This window comes from Lampris incognitus, chromosome 15 (genome assembly GCF_029633865.1).
Source record: "Lampris incognitus isolate fLamInc1 chromosome 15, fLamInc1.hap2, whole genome shotgun sequence".
Taxonomy (NCBI): Eukaryota; Metazoa; Chordata; class Actinopteri; order Lampriformes; family Lampridae; genus Lampris; species Lampris incognitus.
Genome location: NC_079225.1, coordinates 35,274,875 through 35,287,934, shown reverse-complemented (window position 1 = coordinate 35,287,934; position 13,060 = coordinate 35,274,875). Strand labels below are relative to the sequence as shown.

The following is a 13,060-nucleotide window of genomic DNA, read 5'->3' as shown; positions in this document are numbered from 1 at the left end:
GCGTGATGCTATCATGTCAATATGGACCAAACTCTCTGAGGAATGTTTCCAGTACCTTGTTGAATCTATGCCACGAAGGATTAAGGCAGTTCTGAAGGCAAAAGGGGGTCAAACCCGGTACTAGCAAGGTGTACCTAATAAAGTGGCCGGTGAGTGTATATACACAGGTGTGTGCCTTTCCAAATCACGTCCAATAAATTGAATTTACTACGGGTGGACTCCGGTCAAGATGTAGAAACATCTCAAGGATGATCAGTGGAAACAGGATGAACCTGAGGTCAATTTTCAGTGTCATAGCAAAGGGTGTGAATACTTATGTCCATGTAATATTCCAGTTTTTTATTTTTAATAAATTTGCAAAAATGTCTACAAAACCTTTTTCACTTTGTCATTATGGGGTATTGTGTGTAGCTTGATGAGAGAAAAAAAAAAGGAATTTAATCCATTTTGGAAGAAGGCTGTACCATAACAAAATGTGGGGAAAGTGCAGGGGTGTGAATACTTTCCGGATGCACTGTACATCCCTGTTAAAACTGTTTGTGAAAAATTTACTTTCCTCACTTTATTTGGTCAATTCTTGCATTCACATTTAGGGTGTGTGACTATAGAAATTGTATTTAGTCTGAGAATGTTCTTGAGACTCGGGGCAAAAAAGACATGGGGGGGGGAGTCATTTTTGAATACACCTGTCACTTGAATAAACTGGCAACTGTTAGGCCAGGTTTTGACGTTTCTTTTCCCACCAATTTTTTTTATCAGGTTAGTGTTTTTTGTTTGATTTATCAGCTTGATTAATTCCCAGACATGTCAGAAGCCTCAGAAACGTCCAAAGTAATGCTAAATTGCACCTTAGCTTACTGAAATAGCAATTTTCTTCAGCAAGTTTGCTGGCTGAAATATTAAAATGTCCTTCAAATGATGGACCCAACAAACCTCATCTGGTGATTAAAAAAAAAAAACTAAAAAAATCTCTTAAATATATAGAGAAATGTCCTTAAGAGATATAAACAGTGCAAATGATGTTTAAAATGCGCAAAAAGCCCATCTAACACAACTAGTAAGGCTAATTCTGGTACTGTTGAATGTTTTAGATTTGCAGAAGTGTTCCAGTAGTACGACAGAAAATCCAGAGCTACCTGGAAGCCCGTTTAATGAGTATAGTCAGTCCATTTCTGTCTAAGGAGCAGCAAGATGAAAACTCATATTTACACTGCATGTGCTGAACAAAAACATATACAGTGCTTTCTAACCGGCTGTTTTGGGACCAAGCAGCACTGCCTAAAAGAGTCATTGTATTATGTTTGTGCTCCTTTGTTAACGGGGCATATTTTTTTGTGGTTGCCCTCATTCTCCACACACACACACACACACACACACATACACACTGTGTGTGCATATGCATGATGTATTCATTACACAGGCCCACAGGCAGTAAGCACTATGTATTCTCTCCGGGACCAGCTACAAGGCCACTGTTCAATCATTTTTATCCAACATATAAAGTGCAAATATGTTATTTTCCAGCTTCCCTCTGAAAAAAAATTCTTACCTCTGCACACAGCAAATAGGTGGTATTAAAGGCTTCCACCATGTTTGTGTTGCTGTAAAGCCCACAGAGGCAAATTTGTCATTTGCGGTAATGGCCTATACACATAAAATTAACTTGACTTGATTGTGGTTTTAAAAAAAAAGAAGTGTGCATTTATACTAAATTCCAGGTGTCTGTTCAATATTGTATGTCTCTGTAAAAATAAAATCTTCTTTGGCTTACATAGAGCCAAAAGGCTTGTATGCCACTTTTTCATCGGAACCGAGCAAATGATGTCATTGCTATTCGATCAAATTCAGTTTTTCACATTATTCCAAATCAGATTACAGGTTTTAAAAAAAAAACACACACCAACCAGAAAAGAATTACTAAAACATTTACTATATTGATAAGTGGTAACGATCTCAAATACAAATATATTCTCAGATCTCAGCTACTCGGGTGGTAATTCGTCCTACCCATTTCCCAACGACCTTTTGACTTGAATTGAAATTCATATATTGATTTGTTGATTCCTAGCAAGTCCTTCTTTCTTTCTTTCCTCGCAAAGCCTCCTATTTAGGAGGGGCGGTTTTTGACATAGTGGGCGCACCGTTGCTTACGTCACGTAAGCAAAAAAAAAAAGTAACGTAGTACTCTGTCTTGTGTGGCGCTGTGGCACGGAGCAGTTCGTGTTCGCTTCCTAATTTCCCACTCATTTATACATTTCAACTTTGTGTGTTCATCGTTCATTGATTTTTTTTTAACAAAAACTTGAAATCTTGTCCCATTTGTCAAGCATATTTTTGCTCAACCAAACGGTTTTAAAGAAGGAACCGTTTGCCCTGGCGGATCCACACGAGTAACGTTTCTCATCGCCATGTCGAGGATCTCGCGCCGCAAATACACACCCACTTCCGCCGGAAAACCCCGGCACGGGTTATGTGGCGGTAGCCATTAGCAACGCGCCGACGTTGAGACGTTGGTGTTTTTCAGAGGCCCTTCGTGTATTTGAAAAAGGAATTATTCAGTTGTTTTTCCTCTCTACCGATTAGCTTCCGTATACGTAGGATATAGTTTCAGTAGTTACATGAGGCTGTTTGTTTTTCTGTTTGTTTTTTCCCCCCAAAACATAAGTGCCTGCATTATATGACGGTTTCTTTATGTAGAAACACTCCGTTTGGAATTTCAGATCCTGTATTATGGTCGTCTGGCGCACATTATCGCCGACTTCCCAAACGAGACTTGTGTGACGTTTGCCTTTATTCCTGTGAGCTTTCTGTCATTGTTGCAAGCCCTGCAATAACAATAAAGGAAATGTTTAAGTGCTCGACTTTCAGTCCTCCAGTGTGTCAACGCGTCACCGGGGGGTTTGCAGAGGTCGTCCGACATCTCAAGTCGGCTCTTTGTTGTGGCGCCTTAAGGAAAACCTTTGTGATTAGTAAAGTCATAAAACCCTGAAACTAAGATCAGACAAGTCGCACTTGGAGGTCCTGCGCCCCCCCCCCCATAAGTGAAATCATGTGATGTCTGGGTAGCATAGCGGGGATCGCAGGTTCGAATCCCCGTGTTACCTCCGGTTTGGTCGGGCGTCCCTACAGATAGCGTGTCTGCGGGTGGGAAGCCGGGTGTGGGTATGTGTCCTGGTCGCTGCACTAGCGCTTCCTCCGGTCGGTCGGTCGGGGCGCCTGTTCAGGGGGTAGGGGGGGAGTAACGTGATCCTCCCAAGCGCTACGCCCCCCCGGCGAAACTCCTCACTGTCAGGTGAAAAGAAAGGGCTGGCGACTCCACATGTATCGGAGGAGGCACGTGGTAGTCTGTAGCCCTCCCCCGGATCGGCAGAGGGGGTGGAGCAGCGACCGGGACGGCTCGGAAGAGTGGGGTAATTGGCCAAGTACAATTGGGGGGGGGGGGGGGGCAATCAAACAAAACACAGATTTTTACAATGCCCTGGCAGACAAGACACAAATCGGACTTTAATTTTGTTTCATGTTTATTACATTAGTTACAATGCACTTTAACATGACAAAACACATTTCTAGGATAAAAGCAGGGTAAGAAACCAAGTTAATATGAACGACTATACATGTCTGGTTAGTCTGTCAGAACACCTACTACAGTCTAACTCCAGACTTCCACAAATGCTCTTTTACAGATACACACTCCAGTGCAAAGGATAAACAACAAATTAACACAAAATAATTTAAATACTTTACCTGTTCAGCTCACTTTTGCTTTATGCAATCAGTTCTGTAGGATAATGCCTCCAAATAAAACAGCCAGCACAGCTTAAATACAAAATAGCAGTTATTTTCATGTCATGCAGAAAGCTAGCCTACATCCCAAGATGACCATGCTTGGGGATGGTACTATTTAGTTAACTAAATGAGTTACTTGCCTAGTCTCTATTTCTAAAATGCTAGTATCATGCCTACGCAAATAAAAGCAAAACATGTCAGTCAGGATGACTGAAAAGCAGATAAGTTTTTCCACAATTTTTTGTGTTAGATCAATTTCTTACAGATAAACACATCATCATAAAAAACCTCAGCTGTGTTTACAGCCCCATAACCTCCATATTATACAGACAAGCAATGACCTGATAATATCCCTCGTCACATTTCTAAACACAATCAAATAACAGCTTCAACATAACCCACTATTTTTTACACAAATCTAAAAGCAAAAGCATGCAGCTCTTTTGTATATAAAGAAAAATTAAAGTCATACATGTCAAAATGGCAGGGCAGATCATCTAACTATGCACAAACTATTTACAATACCAACAGCATGGATCACCAGTACAGCAGGCTGATGACGAGTAACCACAGTGGCACTTAAGCAAATGATGAAGAGCAGCTAAATTGAAATCAGGGTTGAGAGACATTTAGGCAACACCGCAGGAGGAAAATTACCACGATAAGCCTGTTGGTTGATTGGGGAATTTTTACCCTATCCATTTCTATCTACTACCTTCACATTTTCTGAAACAAAAATTAATGGATAAGCTCGTTTGTACAGCCCGATGGTGTCAGGAGTTTTTCAGTCAAAGTCTCTGTTGACCAGAACCAGCGGGGCCACCAGAGTCCAGACGTAGAGGGCAATGCAGATCCAGCTGGAGGAGATTTTCACCCACACGGACGGCCATTTGCTGGTCATCGTCTCATAGCTGGAGTCTGGGCTGTAAAGATAAAAAGGGATATTATACTAGCAAGGGTAAATTAATTGGAAATGCTGAGCGAATGACTAGCTCGAACAAAATACTGATATGACTAGCTCGAACAAAATGCTCATTTCAAGAGCAAGCTTTTATTCAAAAGGATAAGGATTCCCAAACAATATTGAGACCATCAGTATATTAACCAGCAGTACATCAGGCCCAGCAAGCAGCTACTGACAGAGGCCGGCCATAACATGATTTGTTTTTGGACCTTGCTCAATGTGGAGTATGGTCCAGCTATCTGAGGCCAGTATTGATGTTGTGGGGTTAATAATAGTAGTGCTCTTACAACTGTATGATACCAGGAAAAAACGCTCACCATAACAGACCGAGCATTATTATACACCTGACTTTATGTGGCATGGTTATAAACCTTAAGGTACTTTTCCAGATCAGTACTTTCTCTTGATTACTTTTACCATCACTGGCTCCTAAGCCAGGCTACAAAAAAATAAATGCATAAATAAACATTGTATAGCATGTTTACCACTCTGCTCTTTCTGTGCCATGCATGAATGCATGAGATAACATCTTCAGACTAGCAGGGAATTTAAAAAAAAAAAAGGACGGGAACATTGAAGGTCAAACCCACCTGTACCAGTTGGTGAGGGTCATCATGATGTAGAGTGAGGCCAGGAACAGCATGAAGTGGAAGAAAGAGTAGGAGTAGGTAACCCCATCCTTCTCGTTGTCTACAGCGCGGTTCAACCCATCACTGCCCTCCTCGAAGTTCTCAGGGTGGGGCCCATCCTCTATCAGGGCCGACTCGTCACTGGTCAGGGTCAGCTTGTTCACCTGGGCATTGGATGAGTTGCGGATGCTGGCGGAAAAACGAGAAGAGTGATGATGGTGCCAGTGACAGCAGCAAAACACAACAATCAAGATTTCAAACGAAAGATGTATGGGTTTGAGGCAAAAAATACCAGTGACAACTATGCAAATTTTAAAATGGTACACAATGGGTTGGGTCTTGTTTTGGGCTCAACCAGTTACAAGGCAATTCATGTGGCCTTAGACCTTGGTTCAAATCTGACCAGGGACCTGTGTCATCCCTTATCCAAAAGGGTAAGACAGAGATGTTAGGATATAGGACTGGGTTATTTCTTTACACTTACACTACCATGTATCTGGATTTGAAAACAGAAAATTAGAGGTCAAAAGTGCTTCCTCACCTGGAATAGAGGACACACATGAGGAAAAGGATCAAGCCTACAATGCCCTGTGCATCCCACCACTGGACTACATGGTCTGGGCCAGGAGGACTGGTGCTGTTCAGGCCAATGATACCCAGAAGGCTCGGGTTGCACTTCCTGTCTGTGAAACAGAAGCAGGGAGTCAGCCATTCTTCTGGTTTTATTTAGAAAACCTAAATAAGTAATAATGATGAATGGTGTACAGCTGACAAAGGTTTCTCCTCAGTGAGGTACAAAGGTGAACAGTGAGTATAATCTATTGTGTGTTTAAATATAAATCAATAAAGTTTCACACTATATCAAAATATTTGATTCCCAAAATGCTATATATGTATTTAATGAGCTGAAACATAATTTTAAATTGCTAATTTAAAAAGGTAACCGATGCAAAGATGTTTATCTTACAACCCCCACAATCCTCTCAAGATACGGATGGAAGGATGCAGTTAGCATTAGTAACCAATATGGCAGCTGGAATAGGGTAGCTACAGGAGTGGCAGTGACAGGGAAGGCGTGCTGTAAGTTTAGAACCAAATTCCCTTCAGAACAGCGTCAAACAGTGTCATAAAGTGCCCTTTCTGGGGTCAGACTGTAGAGCTCTGCATCTGACAATTTCTGTGACTTTCCAAAGCTGACATTTCAAAGCGTACACCCACTCTCCACAGCACTTGTCCAGGTGCACTCCGAGTGTGAAAATAAGTCGGTCTTTCGTACTCAAATTTGATTCTGTTCGCTCCTTGCACAGCAACCTCCACCTCCAAATAGACCGCTTACCACTCAACATGAAAAGCTGAAGGCATTCACCCGTTTCCACTTTTTTTCTTTTACTTAGTCATCTTTGTCTGTAGGGGGCCAATCTTACTCCAAGTACCTCTAATTTACCATCATGCTAGCCACCATTTTGGAAGAGTAGATTTGATCGCTCCTAGAACTTTATTTTATCTCTAGACTGTATAAAAAGGATGTACCTGTTGACCTCTTCTATTGCAGATGATTTAAAATGTTTGCATTGTGACACTGGATGTTGTGTCAGTCAGCTTACCAGGTTCATTGGTCATGGCAGACCAGGTGAGGTACATGGTATAGAGAGTGACAAGAGAGGACTGCAGTAACCCAGACCTGGGCTGGGACTCCTTCACAGAGATAGAGACAAAAAAAAGAGACTTAGAGAGAGACAAAGAAATGCATTATGGATGAGACATGGTTACTGTCACACTTCTGTTGCACCGTCATTCACTCTAAATAGAAGCATCAACTGGAATTTAAGTTTGTATGCCTCAGAGCCAGGAGTCACGATAAAGGCTGGTGGTATTTACCTGGATTTGAGGCAGGATAGACATGACAGAGGCACCAATGCACAACAGCATATTGACGCTGATGAAGGCCTTGTTCTCTGTGCAACCATCAGAGTGGGTGTAGTACACGTAGAACATCACCAGGGAGACCAGAGACACCAAGTAGTTCACAGTGGTGGCAGACAGAAGAGCTGTGGTGGGACAGGGGTCAAAGTTCATTCTGGATGTGGTTTTAGACTAGCTTGGCAAATCAAGTTTGAACGGATTAAAAAATCAAATCAAAGGGTTCACACGCACATACACACACATCACATCACATCGCATCACATACCTGCATACCAGCACCGAGAGTTACCCTCTTCCATCTTCTCAACCCAGGACTCATTCCAGGAATGGGCAAAGTCGATGAGTAACACAAGCTGGATCAAAATGAAGCAGAAGGCCCCAGCCATACCCACATAGAACCAGACTATGGGAAAAATTAGAGTAAAAATTAGTTCAGGTGGACGTGCCGTTAACCCATTTATTTCAAAACAAATTCGTGGAAGAAAAGTCATGCTTCAAATTGATCTGCACGAGTGACCATCATGCTTCAGCAATTTTTTCAGACAATATAGTAGATCTCCTTTATTTTATATGGCTCTCGTAAACTTTCAGAACTCAGTTGGAATATGATGTAGTTTAAGTCCTTTTAAGTTGCAGGACCTACATTCTGGAAAAAAATAAAAACAGCAATTACCTATAGTGAAGGGACCTTCTGGGATGAAAAAGGCACCGATGGTGATGGCAGTAGCTGCAGCAAACTTGAAGAACCAAAATCTTGAAAAAAAAGATGAATAAATCCAGTTGTGACCTTGCTCATCACTCCATATCATTCTACCACAGCAGAATATAGTCTATATTACAAATCTACACAACTCTAATGGGGCGCTAGCACTGTAACCTTTGACTATGATATCAATCTGTCTTTATACTGATTAGCACAGTGACATATAGATTTGTGTTATTTCATTATATGACAGCAACATTAACTCTTTATATATAATATTTTTATATACAAGTCCAATAAAATCATCAAATAGATTATTCTGGACTCACAGATAATCCAAAAATATGGCTTGTCAAAGTATCTAACAGTGGGGTACCAGGGCAAACACAGGCGTGTATTTTTACCCTCTTTGATACCTCCCCCTATGTCCAGCTGTATCTAATCTAGAGTAGCTTCTAATAAGTTCTCTGGTATACTGATAAGCAATGGAGCGAGCTCAAGTATGACTTAGCGAGGCCTCTTAAGAGGTCAGACATGACTAAAAAGCAATTCTGAAGCCCTCGGATCAATAGTGCATGCCTCAGAATGATTTCTTTTTGCATTGCACCAAAACATTTTAAAAAGAAAACTACTACTCTAAATCATAAAATAGAACAATATAATTATTTCTATCACTCACATTTAACCACTAACCAAGTACCAAGTTTGGATCTAGACTTATGGTCATCTTACCCGTTGTGTAAAGCTGCTCGTGGGTCCTGGCTGCTCTTGACTTTGATCATCAGCAGAGAGAAAAGCAGGAAAAACATGGCCATGCCGAAACAGACGCGATACACAGCCTTGTAGCCAACCAGCACATCACAGTTCACATGACCCTCCACACCAGGAATGGACGAGCCCATCCCTCCCTCGCAGAACCCTGGAATCTACAGGAGAGGAGAGCCACAGCACATAATGTAAACCCAAGTGAATGGCAAATGATGATATTGTTGCTCCTTCAGGGAAAGAACACTGGGGTTCCTGAAAAAGGAAACATGACTGAACAACGCTACTCCACAGCTGCTACATCACCAAGCACTTCCATGTCCGAGGATAGGAATAGGGAGGTAAGTGGATCAACCAAAATGAAAAAATGTCAGGTTTCAACTTCACTAAAACCCAAAGTGGAAAAGACACATAAGGGCCCACCTGTTTTGTCGATAAATGCTGCAGTATCATGGTAACCAGTTAGAACTGGTACCATGTAGGTTCAGAACTGACCACACTATAGCAAATTCAAGTAAGGCTCACAACCTGTGTTGCGTATCATCAACTCTCTCTCTACCCTGCCTTTCCTGTCACTTTTCAACTCTTATCTTGAATTTACTAAACAAAACCTTCCAACAAATAAATACCAGTGAATAATTCCTGAACATTACTTGTAGAAAGTGTAACATAAAAAATATTGAGAAATTTGCTAATTAACCTCTTCCGCAATCTTTGTAAACTCTCTCACTCACTTGTACCTCTTTTCTGCCAGCACGTGGCCAACGCCAGTGTGGCATCAGCTCTGCCTTGATGCCTTTTGAAAACCAGCCCGCATTTCGACAGGTTTGAGACATGAACCTTTAGTAGCGGAAGTTGGGGTAATTTCCGTGGGAAAAAAGTCATGGCTGACAGAATGCATCTGCTTTGGTTCCTTTTTATAAATTTATTTTTATTTCACTGCTTTCAAGAAGCCTCTCGCTGCTGCTTTCGCTCATATTTTATCAAAATTGTGGTGAATGTCTTGCGGTAGCCCCTCCCATAGCCACTGACATCAGTGTCTTTATGCATGCTCAATAATCCAGGTAAGAAAATCACAGAAAGTTGAATCAGTTCACCTGGGAACGTTTATTGAAAGAGAAACGTTTCGTCGCTCATCTAAGTCACCTCTTCAGTCTCAACTGACTCTCTCAAAAAAGTTGTGTCCAGATGAACCGATTCAATTTTCAGTGACTGACATCAGTGCTTCCAACTTTCTGACCAGCAATTTTGGAGAGCCGTGCCAGTGCCAGGAAATGCTTGGAACCGCTTCTAGATTAGGCACCAGCACTGCGTCAGTGGAGAAGGGCTATCAGTGGAATGCATCAATATAAGGTCTTTTTCATTTTCATATGTAGGGTGCTGACACGTGACATCATATTGAACTTTATCAGATAACACTTAGTCAACCTTGACACGCACAAAGCCATCACCCTTGTCAAAGTGTGCAAACAAGGCAACACTGTTCTCAGATTATTATACCAAATGCATATATTTAAAAAAAAGGGTTTACAGATGCACAACAGTGGTGTGAAACGTGGTGAGAAGCGTACCTTCTTGAGTTGTCCCTCCATGCCAGGCATCAACATGATACAGGCAATGCCAACTCCCAGCAGCAGGAAGAAGGCATAAATTAGCCGAGTCACTGTCGAGTTGTTTCCACTGGGGCAGCAACGACACAACAGGCAGGGGGCGCTGCCACACAGGCAGGGAATCTGGAGGAAAGAGGAATTTTAAGTGTTAACACTTCATGTGTGAATATTTACAGTAGAGAATTGTGCTATATCCAGAGTTTACTAACTGTTTAAACGTTTGTGCTTTTGGCACACTAGAATGAAAGATACCCGCTCCCTGGTGCCTGTTAAACTAGATATACTTCTTAGGTTTGCAGATATTCTATGATAGATATATGAAGTGACAAGCTTATAAATATTGTTACTCTAGTGTTTATTTACTTTATAACAGTGTGCTTATATCCTTTGTATTCTTTACTGTATGTTGAGCATCCTGCCAAGTCAAATTCTTCTCTGACCTGCTTAGCTAACAGTACGAGACGTGAATTTTTTGAATTGCTAAAGTTCCACTACCACAGTAAAATGTGATTGCATTAAGCAAGATAACTTAATTAACCTTTGCTGCTCCAGCAGCTTCTGTCTTTTAATGATATACTACACATGACATTTTAACTGATCAAAATGTGTTTCATAATTTAGTAGAACCATTATGGTTAGTTCAGTAATATACAGGTTATTTAAAAAGATCTCCATGAGCAAACTGCATTTCAATAGCCACTTGATTTTAAAGTTTTCCTTATCACTTTGAAGAAACGTCTTGGAGTGGTGTCAAGCTAAATTCCTGTGATTTTCAACCCGGTGACGTCAGTCTCATAGGGGTGTTTTGTTCCACAGTCTACGCTGGAGATTAAGGGAGACCAAACACATTTTAACAAAACACCTTCGCTCAGGGATAAACTGCCAGATGAGATCAGGTTCACCAATGCAAGGTCTTCCTCCAAAAGTTTTCTGAAAGCCTTTTTCCGCCTTGCCTTTAATGGAACCATGGTCAGTATGTTTTTATTTTCTAATTTATGTGCTTGTACCCTTTGCATTTTAGTGCCATTTTTCCTTTTTCTTTCAATGTTAACGTTTCTTACACTGTGGTTATGTAGTACTTTGCATTGTTTTATAATTTCTTTTTTTTTTCAATTTCTTTAGTTTAATAAGATTTCTCTCAATTCATCTCATTATCACTATCGCCGTGAGCATCGACATTACCATCTCAGCCCTGGGATCAAGTGAAATAAACCCAGATCGCCATTATAAATCTACTATACAGCAGCCACGCTGCAGGCGATTTACGTCACCCACGCCACAATAAGAAACAACATTATACAACTGATTAACCTTTCCGTGATTTCCTTTCCTAGATTATTGAGCATTCATAAAGACACCGTTATATAAATGCTTGGCAGTAATCGTTAATGACTAGTAATCAAATTGCTAAAACTATTAAAAGCACAAAAGAGCAAATCTCAGGCTCCCTGTGGCAAAACGAGAGGAACAATGGTCTAGCAGCTGTGCCAGTTATTCTAGCCAGCTAATCCGTGATCAGCAATATTTAGCTTTATTTATTTTTTTCCAGAAATGTTTGTTTGTCGCAGCTATTCAACCCCCCCTCCACTTCTGTGACCCACATTTCGCAACACGGACTGCCTGGTCCGACATGTGCTGATATCTGACTCCGTTTTGAATCCGCTCTGTGTCGCAACGTTGTCAAGCTCCATCTAAATTATTGACGATGACATCTGTTTACCGGCTTTGTCAGCAAAACTGTTAGTCAACACACCACCAATTGTAGATGACAAAACAGTCAAATTCAAAAACAAATTAGAGCCTTTTCGACGGTCAGTTCACAGATCAAACACTAGCGACGTATCTGCACCTATCGTTACGTCGTCAAGAAACGAAGTCATCACGCCGTTGTCCACCAGTTTACAGCTGGGTGGCTAGGTGCTAGGTGCTAGGTAGTAGGTAGTTAGTTACCCGTTGGCACGTTAATCAAACACAATTCTCGTCGAAAAAGGCAACTGGCTGGGGGGGAGAAGTCGATAAATTTGCCTCACATTTGCTTTTACAGACACTGCGTCAAACGGGGAACCACCCCGGCTCCCCTTCGCTTTGTGCCGTTGCGCATCGATAACAAAAACAACAAATGGACGTTGAACCGATTTCAATTTTGGGTGGATGGATGTCGACAGCTTACCCAACTTGCCACGGAGCACAATCCAAGGACGGCTCCCATGGTGGGGTTGTCTAGTCCTCTTCTCGAGTCACAGAGGACGGATGATCGCCGTGCGGACGACGGATTTAGTCTGTTTACAATTCTGTTACTTCCGTTTTAGTCGAGGGTCTTGCGTCACATCCGCCAGTCGTCCCATATGGCACGTTCTTTTTAATTTATCCGTTATACTATAGCTCTCGCGCGCGCGCGCGCGCGCGCTCTCTCTCTCTCTCTCTCTCTCAGTTCTCTCAATGGGTAGATAGAATTTCTAGTCAGTTTGCTCGTTGAACAAATACTCCGGACAAAAATGCGGTGACAAATTTAAAGCTAAAATTAAAATTTAAAGCTTTACAAGGTCACTTTTCGGCTTCGGCAACATATTTAAATACGTCACTGCCACAAAAACAACCGGGGGCATTTTTATGTATCTCAATTTTATCACAGAAGAAGGGGCGCTATGCTCATAGCCAAGGTCAAGTAAAATGACTACCC

At 41.5% G+C, this 13,060-nt stretch overlaps 1 protein-coding gene across 1 annotated transcript; it reads right to left on the bottom strand.

The window, feature by feature from the left end:
* Window positions 1–3,503: 3,503 nt before the first annotated feature.
* Window positions 3,504–12,693, bottom strand: serinc1 (serine incorporator 1). The gene is made up of 10 exons (XM_056294076.1): window positions 12,551–12,693; window positions 10,342–10,503; window positions 8,738–8,931; window positions 7,976–8,055; window positions 7,568–7,705; window positions 7,258–7,427; window positions 6,984–7,074; window positions 5,921–6,062; window positions 5,341–5,568; window positions 3,504–4,709 (listed from the first exon to the last, which is right to left on the bottom strand). Exons 1-10 carry the CDS (start codon window positions 12,587–12,589, stop codon window positions 4,571–4,573), a joined length of 1,383 nt encoding a protein of 460 aa, XP_056150051.1. The 5' UTR covers window positions 12,590–12,693; the 3' UTR covers window positions 3,504–4,570.
* Window positions 12,694–13,060: the final 367 nt, after the last annotated feature.

Excerpts from the sequence above, each read along its gene's own strand:
- serinc1 (XM_056294076.1), bottom strand. The coding sequence starts at position 12,589 with ATGGGAGCCGTCCTTGGATTGTGCTCCGTGGCAAGTTGG. Across the intron at positions 8,932-10,341 it reads TGGAGGGACAACTCAAGAAG|ATTCCAGGGTTCTGCGAGGG; the intron begins GTACGCTTCTCA and ends CCTCTCCTGTAG. Across the intron at positions 8,056-8,737 it reads CGAGCAGCTTTACACAACGG|ATTTTGGTTCTTCAAGTTTG; the intron begins GTAAGATGACCA and ends TTTTTTTTCAAG.